The sequence below is a fragment of the Centrocercus urophasianus genome, unplaced genomic scaffold (genome assembly GCF_019232065.1).
Source record: "Centrocercus urophasianus isolate 14NV4802_14NV808 unplaced genomic scaffold, USGS_Curo_1.0 seq_21, whole genome shotgun sequence".
In the NCBI taxonomy this organism is placed as follows: Eukaryota; Metazoa; Chordata; class Aves; order Galliformes; family Phasianidae; genus Centrocercus; species Centrocercus urophasianus.
Window position 1 is genome coordinate 14,401,538 of NW_024884767.1, and position 20,297 is coordinate 14,421,834.

At 38.8% G+C, this 20,297-nt stretch overlaps 1 protein-coding gene across 7 annotated transcripts in view; it reads right to left on the reverse strand.

Moving 5' to 3' along the window:
* The window catches only part of APC (APC regulator of WNT signaling pathway), a 93,581-nt gene that overhangs the window by 54,705 nt on the left and 18,579 nt on the right, over positions 1–20,297 (reverse strand). For 5 of the 7 annotated variants that reach the window (XM_042822804.1, XM_042822801.1, XM_042822798.1 and 2 more), the window contains exons 2-3: positions 5,793–5,945; positions 5,453–5,494 (exon numbers count right to left, since the gene is read on the reverse strand). In XM_042822804.1, coding sequence (XP_042678738.1) covers positions 5,453–5,494; positions 5,793–5,927 — 177 coding nt within the window. In that variant the 5' untranslated portion in view covers positions 5,928–5,945. The remainder of the gene's footprint in view (positions 1–5,452; positions 5,495–5,792; positions 5,946–20,297) is intronic. The other 2 variants (XM_042822803.1, XM_042822802.1) reach the window with 1 other exon arrangement.

The following is a 20,297-nucleotide window of genomic DNA, read 5'->3' on the forward strand; positions in this document are numbered from 1 at the left end:
AATTAGATTTACATTGATAGCACTGGAAACAATACTAATATTCAAATTTGTAACGGTATCCACAAAGCAATGCCTAACTTACTAAAATGTAAGATTCAAATACAAACATTTCACAGTTACACCGATTTGCTTACTACGTGCAGTCTATTCACTAGCAAGCATTCCTGATGAAATCTATCTTTTCTCATGCATTTTTCTCTTCTGTGTACTGACTACTCTGCTTCTGTATCTCCGCATCATTCTTCAACATATTTTATCTCTGCATGACTTGCTAAAATATTCTAGTGTTTGTTCTAATGAACTATTCTAAACCTTTTCTCCAAAAGTGCAAGAAAAAAGAGAAAAGGCCAGATGAAGCTACGAAAACTCCCCTCTTTGGAAAATGATGGGAGAATTCTGCTTATTTGGTACAGTAAGTATTTCCAGCAAAATGTATAATCTCAGGTATTTTAGAGGAAAAACTGTTAATAGATAACTCAAGATGGGATTACAAACATGGGTATCTTCTACGTATGTGTCCATCATATGCCAGAGAAAGTTAATATACAAATAGATGCACAGTATATACATATATACTCTCACAAATCCAGCACAACAGAAAGAAGATAAAAGACAAGCACCATGCCACTCGTACCTGCATACACACAAACACACACACACACATACATGTAAAAATATCACATAACAAAATTTGCTGGCTGTGTTTTTCAGGGGGTTCTGTCAGGCTTCAAATACAACAGACTTAAATTTCTAATTTCCAATGACATACTTCATCATGATACACTGAAACAGATTCCTTTGCCAGATATAAAAATCTCTATTGGTATCTTCTGTGCTTTACAATGACAATCCTTAACGCTGATGATGAGAGACAACTGTGTAGAAAAAAAGCAGATTTTTTAGGTTAAGTAACAAAAAATGATAGCTAAGCAAAGGCCTGTCTGACCTTTAAATGAGAAACAAGTTAAAAGAAAATGCAATCACCTGCTTACCTTATCAGACAGACACTTGATAAAAGTCACGCAAGACTAAAGGGAGACACAGAAATATCTGCAATCTTACGTCACTGCAAGCGTAAACTTTTTAAAAAAGAATATGATTCAGTAACTGGCACACTGGATTATAAAAGATCAGCATTTGCTGTTGTTTAAACTCCTAAGACATACAGATCCCAAAATCCTGATCACCTGGGCTGGGCTCAACAAAGAACTCATGTCGAAAAAGTGTAACAGCGTGCTGAAACAGTGCAAGAAAGTTTGCTAGTGAAACACTCCGAACCCAGATCATCCCTTTTTATAAACAAACTTACACTAATAAGCTTCAAGTTGGAAGCAGTACACTTTTAAGATGCCCTGTTGTTCATTAAACCATCAAGCTATGCAATTCTCTTAAGTTGCCATCTTGATAGTCTCCTGTTTGTGCTAAGGATCTGTCTATTCCTTTAAATAGCCGTAACAAGATACAATAGCAAGTTTAACTTTCAGAGAAAATAAAATGAAAATCAATTATATTTTATTATAATATGTGTCTTTGATTTGTATGTCTTTAAAAATGGAGGTCTTTTTCTGACAGAAGACTTTACATGTATGGGCAAGAAGTAGTAGAGCAACGGAGTGCCTTTTTTGAAATTAACTTGCTAGTTCACTTGTTCCAAAATTTGTCTGTAGTCTTTGTTATATGTGGTTATGCTTACTAACTGCACTCACACACTCAAACTGCTCTACACTTACAGGCCAACAGCTACTTAAAATAGGCCACCAAACAGAGTATTTGTTTACTCAGAGAGAATGTTTTACCATACAGAACTGCTGTAGTTCTCATCGGAGAGTAAGCCTACAGTAACAACTGAATTTCCCAAGCTAGTCATAATACTCTGAGGGATTTCTTCTGTTTGAACAGTTAATCTCTAAGACAACACAAATTAAAAAACAAAGCATATACTGTTTTGTTAGTAACTTTGGCATGCTTGATAACATCTTCACCTTTCCTTACCCCTCACCTCCTTTTCTGGTCAACAAAAAGACAATTTGCCCTTTTAATTATGAAAATTAGCTTTAAAAATGAAGCATTCAAACACTGTTCCTATATAGGTCAGTAGTAGTTTACAATAAATGCATCTGCAAGATGAGCTCATGTTAAGCTTTTAATTCCAGTATGATTATCTACATTTCTGAAAAAGGAGATTATAAAAATGAGGCACACTTGCACAGTATTTAACACTACTACTTACAGAATCAACTCCTTTAAAATTATTCAATATGAGAAATGCCATTCTCACTTATTGGTTTCCACAACTGATTAAAGAACATAAAGCAGAACAAAGCAAAGCTATTAAGTGTCCAAATAGTCACTACGAGATAATCCTACCGAGCCAAAATGAAATGGTGTAAGAATAGCAACATTGCTGTACATAACATCACAGAAGCACATCTAGTTTACCTTATTATCACTTGCCTTCTTCCTCTAATATATGGCACTTGGCAGGAGAAGCTGCTAGAGACCTACATGTTATCCTGAAGGATTTGTGTTTCTAACTATTTGGACTTTCAACTATTTATATGGTAGCCAAGGGATTTTTAATCTACACTTCTCTGGTACTTCTACTTACTTTTTTCTTTTAATTATTCCTAATTACAACACTGGAACCATACAAACCATGGAGCAAGCAGTTTCTTTCAGCAGAACAAAGCAAACAAGTTATTTTTCAGAAAACTAAAATAATCTCCTGACCTAACAGAATCCTGCAATTACTCTCAAACTTTTTCACCTACGGGCTCCAGTGCCCACTGTGATTCCCATAACATTCTTCAAATTCAACAAAAGTTAAGGCAATGTTTCTTAGTCTTTTCAAATACAATTAAAACAAACAAGAGAAAGAAACTGCTTCATGTCCAAGCACCCACGACAGATAGAACTCATCATCATTTTTCAATGGGGATTGTTTAGACTGACCTGATTCTTTTTCTTCTGTGCTCTATCTCAATTTAAAGAAATGACCTAAGTTTAATACTTGAGTTGAATGGAGTTTAGGATAAGTTCCTTATATCCAGGACAGCATTCAAGGAGAGAAAAAAATGAGGTATCTACTTGGAATACATGTATACACACATTTCTGTAGAGTGCAGTGTAACCATGTTCAGTTTGCTGGTCTGCCGCATTTGTAGTAAAGGCATAAAGCCGTTCCACATCCCAAAATAATGCCCTAAAAACCAGCTGATACAGATAGCCTCTTTCTCTAGGTCTCTGAGAACTTAATTATTGACACAAAAAGAAAACAAAACATGTTTTTCCCTTTTACAAACTCTTTCTTCACTTCCTTATTTCAGACTGCGATGACAGGCAAAGAAACTGACTGATTTGCTATATTACCTCAACATTGGCAATATAACCAAACTGTTATAGCTCTCAGATAAAATTAAACACACAAAAAACTGTTTTTCTCAGTTGTTAATGCCAAACACAGTTTCAAGTAGTTTATGTGTGAAGGACTATTATATCACTTCAGTTTAGGTTGTGCAGCCATTTGGATTTTACATGTCAATGCAAAGATTATATGTCACTGAAAAAAAACCAAAACCCTACCTCTTTTAAATACTGGTTCAAACCAAATACATGAATACATTGGTCAATCTACACGTTAAATCAAGTACATTTACTTTTTGTTACATTAATCAGATTATTTGTAATAAAATAATGACTAGCCATAAAGTAACAAGAACTTTATTATATGAAAATGGGAAAGCACTGACACACAAATATTGCTCAATATTCACAAAAAAACTACGATACATAGTAGCATGAGAGCTGCTCTATAAATAATGCCAACTGTTTTATTGCACTGTTGGTGGAAGAGCAGTAGAGGTTGAACCTTCCCAAAAAATACTCAGTTACACTTTGCTGTCATGTGACAGATGGCAGCAGAGAGGCTGTTTGATGCAATGGCGTCTGACAAGACAGTGCAGATGAAACAAAGGTGTGTCACACTGAATTCCTCCTTGCAGAAAAAAATGGCACCCACTTACATTATCAATGCTTGCTGAACGTTTATGGAGACCAAACAGTGGATGATGCGTTCAGCAGTGGTAACAGCAGCAGTGAATCACCTCTGTTGAGTGCAGCATGCAGGCTCTTGTTCACTGCTGGGAAAAATGCACAGCTAATGGTAGTGACTGTTTTGAAAAGTAGAGATTTGTATCTGGGAATTTGCTCCATCAAAAAGCATTGCTCTGTGTATTTGTGCTCTCTGTATTTGTGTATTTGTGCTCCGTGTATTTGTTGTACTTTTCATGGAAATAAATAGGAGGGCATTACTTTCAGAGTGACCAACACATATGCAGATATTCACAGAATCACCAAACAGCCTGGGTTGAAAAGGACCTCAAAGATCATCTAGTTTCAAGCCCCCCTGCCAAGGCAGGGTCACCAACCACCAGACCAGGCTGCCCAGAGCCACATCCAGCCTGGCCTCCAGAGATGGGGCATCCACAACCTCCATGGGCAACCTGGTCCACTGCATCACCATCCTCCGAGTAAAAAATTCCTCCTAATATCTAACCTAAATCTCTTCTTAGTTTAAAACCATTCCCCCTTATCCTACCAATATCAATCCACATAACCAGTAGTAACCCCTCCGGTTTATATTTTCCTTCAAGTACTGCAAAGCCACAAGATGATCTCCCTCGAGCCTTTGCTTCTCCAAGCTAAACAATCCCAGTTCCCTCAACCTTTGTTTACAGAGAGGTGCTCCAGCCCTCTGATCATCTTAGTGGCCTATCTCTGGACTCATTCCAAGAGCTCTGTGTCTTTCTAGCACTGGGAACCCCAGTACTCCAGATGCAGCATTCCAGATGGAATACTGAGTAGAGCTGAGTAGAGGGGGACAACCACCTCCCTCTCCCTGCTGGCCACTCCTCTTTTAATGCAGCCCAGAACACAGTTGGCCTTCTGGGCTGCAAGTGCACACTGCTGGCTCATGTCCAGCTTCTCATCCACCAAGACCCCCAAGTTCTTCCGCACAGGGCTGCCCTCAAGTAGATCTTCCCCCAGTCCATATACATACCTGGGATTATATTCCAATGATACCAGCTTATGTATCAGTTCTGCTGACTGCTAGCAAAAAGCAGGATTTGTCAGCTCAGGAAGAGCAGCTAGAATGCTTGTGAAATTCTGCCTTGTTAAGTGCCACTATCACACAGATGCAGTTACTTCCATATCTTCCAAAAGATTAAAATCCGTATTAATTCCATCTGAGTCTAAGTGCTACCTGTTGGATAGGTGGCTTTGAAAGCCTACACACAGTCCTTAAATATTAGATGGGCAGATTAGGGTGAAATTATGAAGTCTGAGTTTATGCCTTGGGAGAGGCTGGAGACTTGTGGTTTTACTTTAAAATGAATTTTTTTTTGAGCGTAAGTACTGTAACTGTAAGAAAACAAAAAAACATTAAACTTACCCTAAAATAATGAAAATCTTCAGTCTCTCCCATGTCTTCATGCTGGGAAGTAGAGCAGTGCAAAAATGGTGGTGCTTATCATGACAAACCAGAAAAAACGCTACGAAAACTGGATGGTGTTTCTAAAAACAGTTTTAAAATACTTTCATTTCCAAATTAAAAAAAAACAAACGTACACTTTACCAACTAAATCTGATTAGTACAGTTTTCTTTTATACAGCCTATAAGAGAATTTTTGTAGGACTCCAGAAGCATAGAGAACTTGTACAATGACCAGTTCACTGCAAGACAGTTAACTCCAAAAGGCAGCAACAAATGATGAACGCAGAACTTGCAATACCTTCATGTTAGATGCCTCCGTTTCCAGTTTGGTTAGGTGATTTGAGTTGTCCTCTAGCTCTTGCCGAAGGTTGGAGTTCTCCATCTTTAATGCCTCAACTTGCTTTAACAACTGATCATAAGAAGCTGCGGCCATCCTGGGCTACCCTTAGACCTGAAAAATAAGAGAAAATACTAAATGTAAACTTTTTTGGAAAACAACAACAAAAAAAATCCATTCCTAACCACAGAACTATCTCATTCCCATTTACCACCCAATTTTTTAAGCATTTAACTTACATCCATAAAATCAAACTACTACTGTGAGTCCAAAGGCTTTTTCCTGTGGCCTTCGGTTTGATAGATACGATTAAGCCTATGAAAGAAGTTCACCAATGACTGCACAAGGTATTAGGGAAAGGCAAACTACATGAAGGAAAATCATGCACTATCATCCTTACTATTAGCACTTCAATTCTAACAATGAGAAGAGATGATAAATCATATTTAGACATCTCTGCATAGTTATCATGCACTGTGAAACATAAGATGCTACAAGATGCTGCCTATAGATTTTATGAAATGAAAACCGCAGATGCCCCAAATTCCTCAGAATACCACATATTAATGTAGACTTAAATAATAAAGAATTTTAACAGAAAAAAAGAATAAATGCATCAGTTATCAAATGTTTTATTAAATAACAACAACAACAACAACAAATTCCAAGGCAAAAAGATTAAAGCATATATTCATGTAATTCTAACACAAGATGCTGTCGTATTGTACTGCAGAAGAAACAGATGACAGATTATTAAGACACACTATTACAAATACAAAGAGCAAGTGCTATATATAGGTCATAAAACAGAAAAAAGTCCTGCTTTTATAGTGATCGCAGTAATACATTTTACACACATTTTTAGTAATGCTTTTCAAATTAAAAAAAAACAATTCAAAAAAACCTTTGTCTAACAAACAGCTAGAACATAGCTAGCCACTTTTAAAGCTCTTTACAGTACAAATTTTTTCTTTTTCATCAGTCATTCCAACAGAACAAAGGAAGCCCACCACTTCATGTAAGCACAAGCTACCCTTCCAATATCACAGAAAGAATTTCTCAAGTACAGGAACTGTAACTCAGAAGAGAAAAATACAAGAACTTCACTGAAGAATTTTTTTTCTATAACACTCTGGAAGGACGAAACAAATGAAAGCCTCTACTCAGTAGTCTTCCTACATCTCTGGAATATCGTGCAAATACAGATAGCAAGCCATCTTGAAAACTGCATTAACAGGAGAGCATTTTCTGTGTATACTCACATTAAACCTTTGACCTTGCTGCTTGTGTAACTCCTTGTGTAATCAAATTTGCTCTTCCGGATGAATCTTAATTGAATTATCAAGTCAACGAAAAGATAGGTAAAATTATGTTAGATTATTTGATTTTGTTCTCCAGGATAACTTCTGAATGTTACACTTAATCTTTTTGAATTTAAACTCAATGAAACAGAAGGAACAATATATACCACTGGAGTCAGGAAGAAAAGTTAACACAAGCAGTTGCAAATGATATGACTGGTTTATTTATTTCTCAGTAAAAAAGTCATGACTTAAACATCTGTCATCATCACAGAGAGGTCAAGGAAAAGGCTCACCATTTATGGAACTGTGATTTCCATGATGCCATTAAACAGTTGAAAACATAATTCCAAATACACTTATTTATATAATTTTATATTATTTATATACATGTATTCGTAATTTGGTCATGCTTTATGGACGTGTCTCATTCAGAGCAGTGAAGGCAATCTGAAACATTATTCCACAAATCCTATGCTTTCACTGCAAGACAGATTCACTTAATGGTAAGCAGACTTAAAAACATAAAACTCCAGACTGTTTCCAATCCACTTAGTGCACGCAAGTATAGTTTCCATTCTTTGCAATAAAAACATTTAAAGTTTAACTTCTTTTCAGAACATAAGCTACATGGGTAATTCAGCACAAACACAACAAAAGACACCTTGAAAACATTTTCAATTCTAACAGTTATAAACAAGTATTGCATTATAATAAAGAACCACTTCGGCTGAATTGTTAAGGTTTGAAAAGACCCTTTAGATCCACACAAACCATCCACTTAACTACCAACTCCACCATAGAATCTACTGTTTTTAACTCAAGTTTACCATGTTTACTCATTTACATCTGCAGCTGCAGCATTCCATGTCTTTGGCATAGACATTTGTTCTAGTTAAAGTAACTATTTCTTATTAATTCATTATTAGTATGGAAGTACAAGCTGCATCTCTGTACAAGTACCAAGTATATAAAAAATACTTGGTTCTTCCAATTTCTCTACTCAGAGGAATTCTAGCCACATTAACAAGATGTGTAAATGCAAAGAAGAATGTGAAGAAAGATGAATGAAGGAATGAACTCCAAAGACAGCAGCTGAACAGCTCTGGCAATTTAAAGGAAAAATCAGCTTAAATATGGAGCAGTATAAAGAGGGTGAGATGAAGTAAAGTACAATCTACGGTTATATAATAACTATATAAATAACTAGATCTGACACTGCAAGCTAAAACCTTGTCACTTGGAAGCACTGACTGGTCACTCTGGGTCCTCCTCCGTCAGACAGGGTTTGCAGCCACATAACCCATCTTTCACAGCAAATACCACATCACCAGTGCTAAGTAAAGCACAGAATAATTTTCACTTGGCTAACAGCCTGAACTTGCACCAACGCGCACACACACAAAAGCATTCAAGACGCCTGGGGCCAGAATCAGCTGGATGAAGAATAAATAACTCTCTACTCCAAGCACGAAGCCATCGCATCGGGAAGTGGAAGGAATAATTCTGTACTCCAATGTCAATTTCCCACTTTATTTAGCCCAAAGGAGAACACATGACATGGTGAAATCAACATATCTTTGGGAAGTTCACTATCATGCCTCATGTGCCAAAACCGTTTACTCTTTGCAGAGAGGTAAAGATTTAAATGGAAGAATGGAGACAACCCATTTTTCTAGACAGTCACTTCATATATACCTTGATATATGAAGCACCTAAAATCTCGTTTCTTAGTTCCCTTACCCACATTCTCAGCGTTAAGAGGCTTCTTCAATCTCTTATCAAACTAAAGAATTTCATTCTGTACTGAATTAGCAGTCTGTATGAATATGTGCACTAAAGAATTTCAAGCTAGATATAACATCTTCACACACTACGACAAAAATTAACTAGGAGCCTAAATACATATGTAATAGTATGTCAGTATTTAAGACATACATTTTTCCACATGGGGGAAAAAAAACCAAAACATACAGAAGTTTAGAATCAGGAATTTACATAGCTTTTTTTTACTCAAATTCCAAGCAGACAAAATATCCAGTATCTTCTGAAAATGTACTTTTTTACTGATCAGAGCAATTTTTTTCTTCTTTGAAATCAGTAAGCACATACACTCAGAATCCCTGGAGGTTCTACTTAAGAACCCTAAGCTCAGCAATTTGTGAAACATTAATTTTCTACGAAAATATTTCAGACTCCTATTACTGTTTTTTTCATCCATAAAAGCTGTAATTATTACCAGAGCATACAATTTCACAATGTAACCTCTGTAAAACAACTTGTCTTAGCCTCTTCAGAAGAGGCTAAAAAATAATCTGAAACATAATACCCTACCATGTGCTCTTCTAACAACATAGACAAAGAACTACTGCTGTCTGTATGTAAGGCTAGACAGCACTCTTTTACTATAATTTACTTGTTTCAGTACTAAAAAAAAACCAGTTATTATTTTCACACATACTCTAACTGCATGAGGATGATATATAGATACATACACGCATTATATATGTATAAACACACTACGTGTGTGGATAGGGGGGGAGTGTTGTGGGTTTTTTTGCTAGCAGGTAGGTTGTATAGCTACCTCAAACAACAAAATCAGTAAAAAAGCAAAATTACTTTCTTTAACAAGGCCAGTCCAAAGAACACTGATGTTAGGTAGGGCTGCAGTACATTTTGCTGACTTTGGATTATGAACTTTGTTGAAAATAGTAAATAGTTCAAATCTCTAACAGCTCAGTATAATTAACGTTCTACTGCCACCACTACTGATAAGCAGATGTGCTCCTGTACTCTGCAGAACTTCCATATTGTATTCATCTTCTCAATATAAGAATTTGTAATCACTGTATCTACAGTTCATAATTATCTACATTATAATTTAGTAATGCAGGAAAAGACTGTCTGATCTCTTGCTGTATATGCAAATATCACCCAACTGTCCTGAGCCCAGGGACTTGTTCCTATTATTCTCTCCCATTTTTTTTTTTTTTTTCTGCAGTTCATCCCCACGATTAATGGACAGTGGTTTTTTCAATGGCATATTACACTGAGTTCAGAAAGAAACAGCATCAAAAACCCAGCATAGCGTCATTTAAGCACGTTTGAGATACTTCCAATTTGTTAAGCTTAAATGTATTCCAAAACAGATTTTTTGAAGCATCAAGTCTAAGAGTCCTTAAGACTTGGAAGGGACTAGCACTAACGCTGGCATGCCTGCAACAGTGCCTACCCCCAGCTGTCTGCCCTTCCCATTTACACAAGCTTCCCACCCGAGCAACAGAGGAGGGGTCAGCTGCTCATGCAGCAGCTGCTAAACCACTGCAGATTACAGCATGACTACCAAGGTAATCTAAAATAGGTGTTGGGTTAATTTAACATGCTGGGTCCTTAACCACAATGGTTCAGCAGCTGTTACACAGCTCTTCTGGAAAAAGAGTGGTAAGGTTGACAGACAGGAGCATAAATCCAGTACAGCTGTTCTACAGTAAACCAGCCCTCCCTCTTCCTAATCTCAGCGTTAAGCTTACCATTTTTACAGTTATCTTTATTAATATACTTAAGAGAATAAAGTGAGGGGCTTGGGGCCTTTCTTTATAGGAACATATCAAACTGGTATGTTGACTTGCAGTAATTAAATTTTTGTAGTCTAAATCCTTTAGTAGGTTTCCCAATACGGTTTACGCATAAATACTCTTCTGCTTGTCCTTGTTCAGATCTGGCACAGTATCAGCACTCTAGGTGCTGTGTTAAGGATTTATTGCTGAGTATCAGCAGACCAGAGACTGTCTTATGCAGTTCTGTTTGGGGCAAGACTTCCAGATCTGCTACTTTAAAAACTCTTCACAGGCATCAATATTCTTCTTCATACTCGCTAAATAAAACTCCATCAGCCTCAGGTCATTAAAGCCCATTATCTTGATTCTTTCACTTACACAAAAACTGTATTTCTGTTTTATGCAGCATCACATTAGACAACATATATTTACTCGTGAAAGACCTGTACTTTATAAAAATGACCCTCATGGCCAACATATTTATGTTCTTAGACCTCTACCTACACTGAAGAACAAATCTTTAAACTTCAGTAGCTTCACTAGCAGAAGTTACTGCATTATTTTGTTCCTCACTTCAGCCACGTGCACAGACAAATGTAATAAGGAAACAGAAAACACTTCAAGGCTTTGGGTGTGGTTAGCCAGAATAAGAAATTACTTGGAACAGAACTAGAACTGCCCGTGTTCAGAACACCAGATCTTTCATCTTCTGTTCATGTTATTTTTCATTCTGCATTTGCTTGCTTAGGCCATCAGGGAAGATGCAACAAGGAATAGAAATTGATTATCATGGAAAACTGTTCTTCAGTTGTTAAAAAGCTTGCTTCAGGAGCAAGGATTATGGTATCAAAAAGTGATTTTCAAATTAGGTAACATGACCCCTTTTAACAGCTTTGAAACACTTAAAATAATAAACTGACAAAAAATAATAACCCCTAGACAAGGTGCACTGAATTACTGGGCATTTTTCGGCCATAGAGAAGACAGAAGAGCTAGATGAAAAGCCATTCTCAGACATCCTACTACAATGTGTGAGAGTTAATCCCTTTAAAAGGAAGCCATGCTCAACTTTCCCTCACCTGTACTGAGAGGATTTTCTTCTCAGTTCTATCCACTTCTGCATGACAGTCATCTTTGTGGACAGTGGAACAAAGCACAGAAGTGTTAATATACCTGACCTTCTTAAAATCCTTTTGACTAGGGAACAAGGTAAAGGGAGTTTTTCTGCGGTATCTTTCTTTCTGTTCTGTTCTCTGAATAAATTTGTAATTTGAAGAGTTCTCCATTCATTGTTCCATTCTTCGGAGAATGCTCCTCAAATTCACTAACATGGTTAAATACACTACGAATTCTACAGCCCATCACATCTTCAAAGATTACAGGAGCTTCATACATCACAGCACTCAACCTACAGCACCTTCAAATCCAGGTAGCGCAGAATGCTTCATATACTGTCATTCTTTACAGCTCACACTCTTGGCCTGTACTCATGAATCACTGCAAGCAGAAGCATCATCTGTTCCTCCAACCAAAATATAGCTTGGCTGATGAAGGTGCCAAAATAAGCAGTGGTCTGCATTCTTTGCATTCTTCAAAAGACCATGACAAGGAGAAGAATGAAGATGGTGGTTTAATCTGAAATCAAGACTTGCCTTCCTTTGTCATAGGTGAATTTTCACGGCTGTCACATTTGTTATATGTATGTTTAATAGGAATGACTCCAGATTTAGTTTTTTCACCAAAAATTACAATCTAACATTCATACTGGTGCAAACAAAGAGAGTCACAGAATGGCTTAGGTTGGAAGGGAGCTGTAGGATCATCAAGTTCCAACCCCCTTAGACACCTCCCTTAGACCAGGTTGCTCAAAGCCTCACCCAACCTGGCCTCAAATGCTTCCAGGAAGGGGGCATCCAAAATCTCACTAGGCAACATACTCTGGTGTCTCACACCATCCTCACAGCAAAGAACTTCCTTCTACTATCTAGTCTAAATCTTCCAGTCTAAAACCATCTCCGCTTAGGAAATCCACAACTCATTCATTTCAGGCTGTGAACAGTCAAGTCCAGCTTTCATTACATTCTCAAGACAAAAAGGAAACAACAAAAAACCTACTTCTGCCTTTAGAATTCTGAGTTGGGAACCTTAGCTGGTTAGTCATGCTGCATTCAGAATACGACAAAATACGAAACATGATTTGCATTTAAATACTATGTTGAACACAAAGCAGTCCAGACATTGTTTGAATCATAACTTGTGCTGGACTAGGGATGATTCACAATCCCGTACACTTATTCTTCAGCATGACCACTTTTGCTATTCATAGCTATTGGTGTATGTTCTCACTGCAAATGACCCAGTGCAGCTTAGCTTTTATTTCTCATCATCTTTCAAGGATTAAATTCAGAAAGTTTAAGCCATTAAGAAGTCTGAAAAAGGCCTTTTTTTCCTCTTGTTTTAATTTAAACACAAAGCATTAATAAAATAAAGCCATTTTATTAAAGAAGAAAAAAAGTATTATTTTATATTAAGGAAATACAGAAGCTTTTCATCACATTGAGTCATCTACCAAGGTAATCTTCAGGGTTCACTTAAGTGTTTGCAGGGAACAGAAGACCACTTCTCTTGCAGGAACATACTATCATATGTACACACAGATCCTGCATGAATTTTGGAAAAAACAACCAGCGGAGTCTTCCAGAAGTCTTCAATGACACTAATTTACTTTCTGCCATTTACTACTGTTATCGCTACACCTTGTTTTAAATAAGATTTTGCTACACTGATGAGAAAAGTAATTACATTTCATCAACATGTTTTGCTAACTAAGCTAAAACAGAAATCCAACATAAGAGTTTGTAGAGCCAAGAAACCCATAAATATGGGCATTTCCAACAAATGCTGTATACTGTGAGAACATGCGTATCAGAAGATGTAACACAGTACTCTGTACAAGGGTCTACACTAGAGGAATGGAGGGATGATGCTAAAGAAAGTCTGCAGTCATGAATCATTCAAAATGTTATACTTCTGTTCAAGCTGCCATTTTTAAAAGTATGACAATTCACAGGAAGTATTTCACTTCTTACACAAAACAATACACACGCTTTCCTTTTTTTTAAGGTTTACAGATGTAAGGAGAGAAGCATCACCATAATAGGGGTCATAATCATGACTATGCTTTGTCATCTTCTTTTCAGAAAAAAAAAATGTGGTGGAACCACCTATGCACCTATTCAATCTTCTACTTATGCTGCTAAAATGAACCTTTAAAATGTTACAGGAAGGACATCACCAATTTACCTCTTCATCCCTAACTACTTAAACTGGTAAGTTTATCAACTAGTATATTAAAATTGAACATAATCCATATCTTACTGACAGGCAGGAAGGCCACGATTCTGAAATTAGACTGTGGTCTAGGTAGGGAATGTCTTAAGAGGATATTTTCATACGAAAAAGTTAACATTTGACATCATCAAACCTTTCTGGGGCTTCATTCAATTGAACTAAGAAGCCTGCAAAACCCTTACACATGCAGAAGAGCCTGACTGCAGGAAACTACTTTCAGTGCATATCCTTATATGTATTTTTAAAGAGCTGTAACTGATAAACTACGTGGAAATTTTCTAATCACATTAGCAATAAGAGAAAAAAAGAACTAAATAATAGGAACGTAACTAAAAATCATAGTAGGAAAAACACTAAGGAACACTTTCAAGAAAACAAACATCACATGCAGGAAGAGTATTTGAAAACCAAGATTAATCCATATTGTACTATTCATATATGTACAGTAATACATTGACAATAGTCCTACACAAGCTGAGAAGCTGTATGTTTCCTGCTACGCCTTAAAAAGGCATCCATCAGTGCGTGACTATCCAGATCGAGTGAGTCAAAATGGGCTGTGCTGATTCCCTGAAGAACATTCTGTCAAATGAAGGATGCTCCTTACAGCCAGAAGCCAGGAGTCCTACGTGTAGGTCAAGAAAAAGGATGTTCAATCTTCATTACAACAATAAATACGATAAAATAATGTGGCCACATATGCATCCTCTAAGAACCATCACGAATTTTTGTAGAAGGAGCGCTCTGCTGGCAGTGACCTAATTACCGGAATAAAAGCTGCACCTCTGACAAAGAGAAAGAAAGGACCCACCGCTTCATACATTATTTATTAAGATTTCCCTCGGCATTCGGGTTAAATCTCGGACCCAAGCATCTCTTTGTGATGTTAAACCAACGTGCAAGAAGTCAGCGGCTTTGGCTCCCCGCGGCTCAGCCTCCCGCCGCCCGGCTCCCCGTGCAGCGTCCGTTCGGCACCGACAAAGCGGGGCCGCAACCGCCGCCCCCCGAAGGGAGCCACCCCGAGGCCTCGCCGCGGAGCGCAGCGGCTTTGTGCCGGTGGTGGGGCCGGCCCGGCCGGCAGCCGCCCGTCTCCCCGGATGCTGCCCGTCCCCCTTTCCTGCGGCACCGGCCCTTTCTCTCTGCCCTGTTTTTCTCGCCACAAAAGCCGCTTTCTCCTCCCCGCCCGCGGCTTCCACCGCCTTGTCACAGCCACGAAGGGGCGCAGCCGCGAAGGGGCGCAGCCTGGAGCCGCCCAGCACCGCCCGCACTCACCCCATGTCCGCGGCCGCCGCGCCTCCATCCCGCCGCCAGCGCCCGGCCCGGCCGCTCCGCCCGCGCCCAGCTGCTGCGCCAGCGCCGCGGCCGCTACGGCCCCGCCGGTCACGTGCTGCCCGGCGCGGCGGCGCGGCCAATGGCGGGGAGCGCTCCGAGGATGTGCCCGCCCCCCACCGCCTCCGCGGGGAACAGCTGCGCCCCCGCCCCGACCGCCGCCCAACCGCCGCCAACAGGGCCGGAGCGCGAGGCCGACGGCGGACAGCGCGGCCTCTGCGGATTCACGGCAAGGGCACCTTCCCGCGTCAGGCCCGGCCCCGCCGCAGCGGTGCGCGGCACCGCGTTCGTTAGCGCCGCGCCGTGGTGCCGGGCGGGCGCACCGCGCGCTCGGCTGCAGATGCGCCGCTCGCCGCAGGCAGCCCGCGGAAAGGCAGCCTCTGCGGCGACCGCTGGCCCTTCTCCCAGCACAGGGCACCGCATGGCCCGCAGTGCTGCCTTACGTAGCAGGTAGCAGCTCGTACCGGAGCCGGGGCCAACGCACCGCTGCTGGTTGGAGAGGCACCGCACGCACAGCTTCTAAGGCTGCCTCGGATTTCCGTGTGGCTCAGTAAAACACCGTTTTCGTGTGCTTTCCTGGTACAGAGCTGTGGTTACACGGTAATTTATCAGCAGACCAAATACACACACACTGAACTTGTACCAAATTACTACAAGAACCAGTTCAATGATGAATGTTAGGGAAAAAACCAACAACAACAGCACACAAAAGAGAACCCAACAAATCAACTTTTGAAATGATGTTAGAGCTTCCTGCCAGAACTGATCTCTCCTTCCCAGGAGAGGCAGGTAAGGAAGTACTGACGGAGAAGACAATGCCCTCCCTGCCCAACAGCAGAGGCAGCAATAACTGCCATATCTCAGGTCTTTGAATTCATAGTCCTTCATTTCAAAAACATTATACAGATAACAGGTAATAAAAAGGATGCTCATTAAAAAAAATGCAGCTCAGTGTAAAAGATGGCTTTGTGGGGAAAAAATGCATTAAAGCCTTTTAATCCTCTAGAAGATGTGCTCTCGAGTGAATCTATCATCAGCATACTCCACAACAAACAGCGCCTAACACACCACTCTGGGAAAACTGCAACTGTTTCTTAACTGGAGATGATCAATGCCCTTCTTCTCTATGGCATTCCACATAAATTATGGGGTTCTTTATTTTAGCAGGTAGACATAAGAGTAGATTAGCTCATCAAAAACACACATCCTCACAGCCTGAGGAAACTTCATTCTTACCATAACTGCTTTTATTTGTATGAAAGTAGCAGGCTTACGATACCTCACAGTTGGGACCGAGCAAAATTAAAGCACTAAATTCCTGTGTATGAATGTAAGCAATTGCATCAGATACCTAAGCACCAGAATTTCCACTTCAACTGTAATTCCACACATTTTTCCAAATACAGAAGACAATACTCCTCTTTCAGGAAAGATGCTCTGTATCGGGTAACCTTTTGATTGCAGAAGCAGAATAATGCTGTCTCATGTGCTGGCTTCAACATGGCATCACACAAAATCCTCTGACTTCAGAGTGCCTAACTACAGACATTCTGACTGGTGATAAAGCATTTTAAACAAAGCTAACAGGACAGCATTCAAGGGAGTTTCAGGCTATGTGATTTTTGTTACCATTGTTACAAAGCTCCAATTAATTACAGCAGTAGTTGACATCCTGTTAGTTTTTCATCTCTTGATCAGTTTCTTCTTAGACTTGGATATACTAAGAGACTGAATTAATAATCCGTCTGTAACAAATAATCATATTACTTTTAACAGGTTCAAGCTTATAACCTACCCAGGCGTTTTATCTAGAGTCAACTTGCCATGATACATTTACCTCGGTACTTCTTCAGAAAAACTGAACAAGATGTTCCCAGTTGTTGTTATGTGGCTCTAACTATCCTAAAATCATTCAGGTCAGAGTAAGCAATACACTTAAATGTACGCATCTCAACACTTACCAGTAGATGAGATGCTGCAATACAAGCAACAACTCACATACCAACAAGGTTCATCAAGAAATGGTTTTAAATAATGTTTGTAAATTTCAAGTTGCAGTTTATAACTAATTTCAGTGTGCAAATACCAAAGAATGATGCCAGAGAATAAATAGTTCTCAATGCTTTCAGGTAAAACGCATACTCCAACCTAAAAACTAAGTTTGAGAAGTAGTAAGTGACTTTTTTCTAAAGTCCAAAATGTGAATATTGAAGATCAAAGGCCACAGTGGAATACACTCATTTACACATATAATACTGCGTTTTCTGCAACTTTGAAAAACTGTGGTTCTTGTTAGTGCTGGTGCTGGTTAGACTGGTACTCCTCTGTCACTCAAGTCTGAGTGTACTCTGTGCTGAAGAGAAACATCAGACTCACTGCTCAGAAGCATGGAGTTCTGTATTTACTCTGGAAAAAGTGGAGCTTAAGCAGAAGCCCTAATACATTCTGCCAACACGACAGCTGAGTAGGAGACAAAACTTTCCCTTCCTTCCTTATAATGATGTCTATTCTTTTCTGATTCATTTGAAAATGACGTCTTATATTTTATTTCCTGTGCACTTGTCTCTGATGCAAAATCCAACATTAAATGAAATTCATCTTAGTATACAGCAATAATAAAATAATCTTCCTCATACTGTGTATTGCAGCTGTGCAAAAAACCAATATGCAGCTAGTAAATAGGACTGTGATACACACTCCATTCCACTTCAAAACTGATTTTTAATGTACAGTATTGGCATCTAATAGAACAGACACCAATAAAACAGTGTTTTATTTAGAAAGGTCAGGCTCTCAGAGGAAAAAAAAAAAGCTCTGAAAAGAATTGTACAGGGGAAAGTCTTGCTTGGACTTAGAAAATAGCTAATCAAAATAAACCATGAGGCATAAAGAACATATTTTTCTCATTCTCTTGAAGATACCAGTGCGATAAACCAAGACGCATCAAGCAATACATGCTCAGTATAACTTCAAAGCCAGTGAAAAGAACAAAATCTCTGCATTGTAAGCTATTAAATACCACAGACACAAAGTTTTAGTGTCAAAAAATCATCACCCAGTTTCCTCAGCTCATAATGCAATTCTTCATATTATTTTCAACTGGGTCCCTGCACTACACCTAGAAGAGCAAACAGCCAGGCAGGAGTTGTGCTCCTGAAGATCAATCAGCAATCTTTTCATAGAATATTTGATGTAATCTGTACACTACTTTCAAATTAACCACATATATATAAATCCAGTTTGAGACCAAGAATAATTTTAGCTATAAACTCAAACTTTTTTTAAAACTTCCTTATCATCCAAATCTACTGATACCAAACAGAAGCTCTGAACAGATTGAGACCCACATGTTTTTAAAAACATAAAAGACATTCTCCCAAACATATACTTGCTTCATAAAAATCAAGACTACTGTAACAAAAAATGCAATAAATCTTCTGGTTTTAGACAGTTTAACCATAAATGGTCCTGCTATTATCTCTTTCTTATTGGTATCTCTCTCATGCACAGTGTTATTTCAGAGGCTCAGCACAGCGAGCAGGTGGGATAATGAGCTAAACTCTCTCTCTCCCCCTGTTGCCAGGCACTGTAGTTATTATTCACAAATGTGAAACGCAGCATCACCAGTCTAAGAGATATCATCTTCAGAACTTCATTACTTATGGAAGTTTTACACATTGATTTAGATCAGTTTGCAACTTTAGTAAGGCAGCATAAGCAGACTTTATTAACAAAGTACACTGAAAACACTTTACATCTGTTTAACATACTCAAATTTCACCTTAATACAGAACTTGATAAACTATTACAGCAGCTGCTATAACCAAAGATTGCCTCCTTTAAATTTAGTTCAAAAATCACTGGAGCATAACATGCTCTTTGCTTTTCACCGCCCTGGAAATTGTGAAGGTGCTTTCACTTCTCACTGCTACACTAAAAGTGAGCACTGTTCCCTCTGAACCTTGTTCTTATCACACGACTAAGACCAGGCATAGCTTCTATGTACACACAGTTCTGATCCTCATAATATGCCCTATCAGCATTAATTATTTCTTGATGGTGTAGTGCTATCTTCCTACTTTGCCCATCATGTTCCTTTGAGAAACACTGTATGTTATTTCCCCATACCAAATGACTTCAGACAATCAGAAAAAAAAGGTTTTGTTAGGATCAAGAAACTGTAGTATCATCTTTCTCATTAACATGCAGAAAAGAATAGAGAAAAAAACTGTTCCTAATGCATCATTCAGGCCATCTGCACTCAACTTTTCTGACATTGGTCCTATAGAAATAAGCACAGAATTTCTGACCTGAATATAGAGAATCAGACAGTAAGTTGTTCTTGTACAATTTTGTTACGCTAATGTACTAAAATTTCACTAAGGCAGTGCTATTTAAGTGCTAAGCTTAAAAAGATTCTTCCATAAAGATCTGTCTTGCACAGGGTCATTTAACAACCTGAAAGTCACATAACATAGCATAAGTTGAATGAGAAAAGTAGGGAAATGTATTCTACTTAATAAACTCATAAATAAGTGAGATTTACAGAAAGCTATCACCTGTTCCTTACATCCGTTATTAGGTAATGCTCCCTATTGTTTGCCAGTTCCTCAATTTGTTTGGAAATACTGTACTCTGGAGACATTTCCCACTCATGCTTTTTTCCTTCTCAGTATTTTTTTCCATCTGCATGCAGGTTTCTTGTTGCAAATTAAAATAAATAAAGATTTAAGGAGAAAGACAGCTTCATTTTGGTCACGAGTTAGATCCAGCAAGGTGTCATAGGTCAATCTGTAATATTACAGATGAAGGACAGGTTGAGCAGAGCATGGCTTGAGAACAGTCCTGAGAAGGATTTGGGAGTGTCAGTTGATGAAAGACTTCATGTGAGCCTGCAGTGTTCACTTGCAGGCCATACCATATCCTGG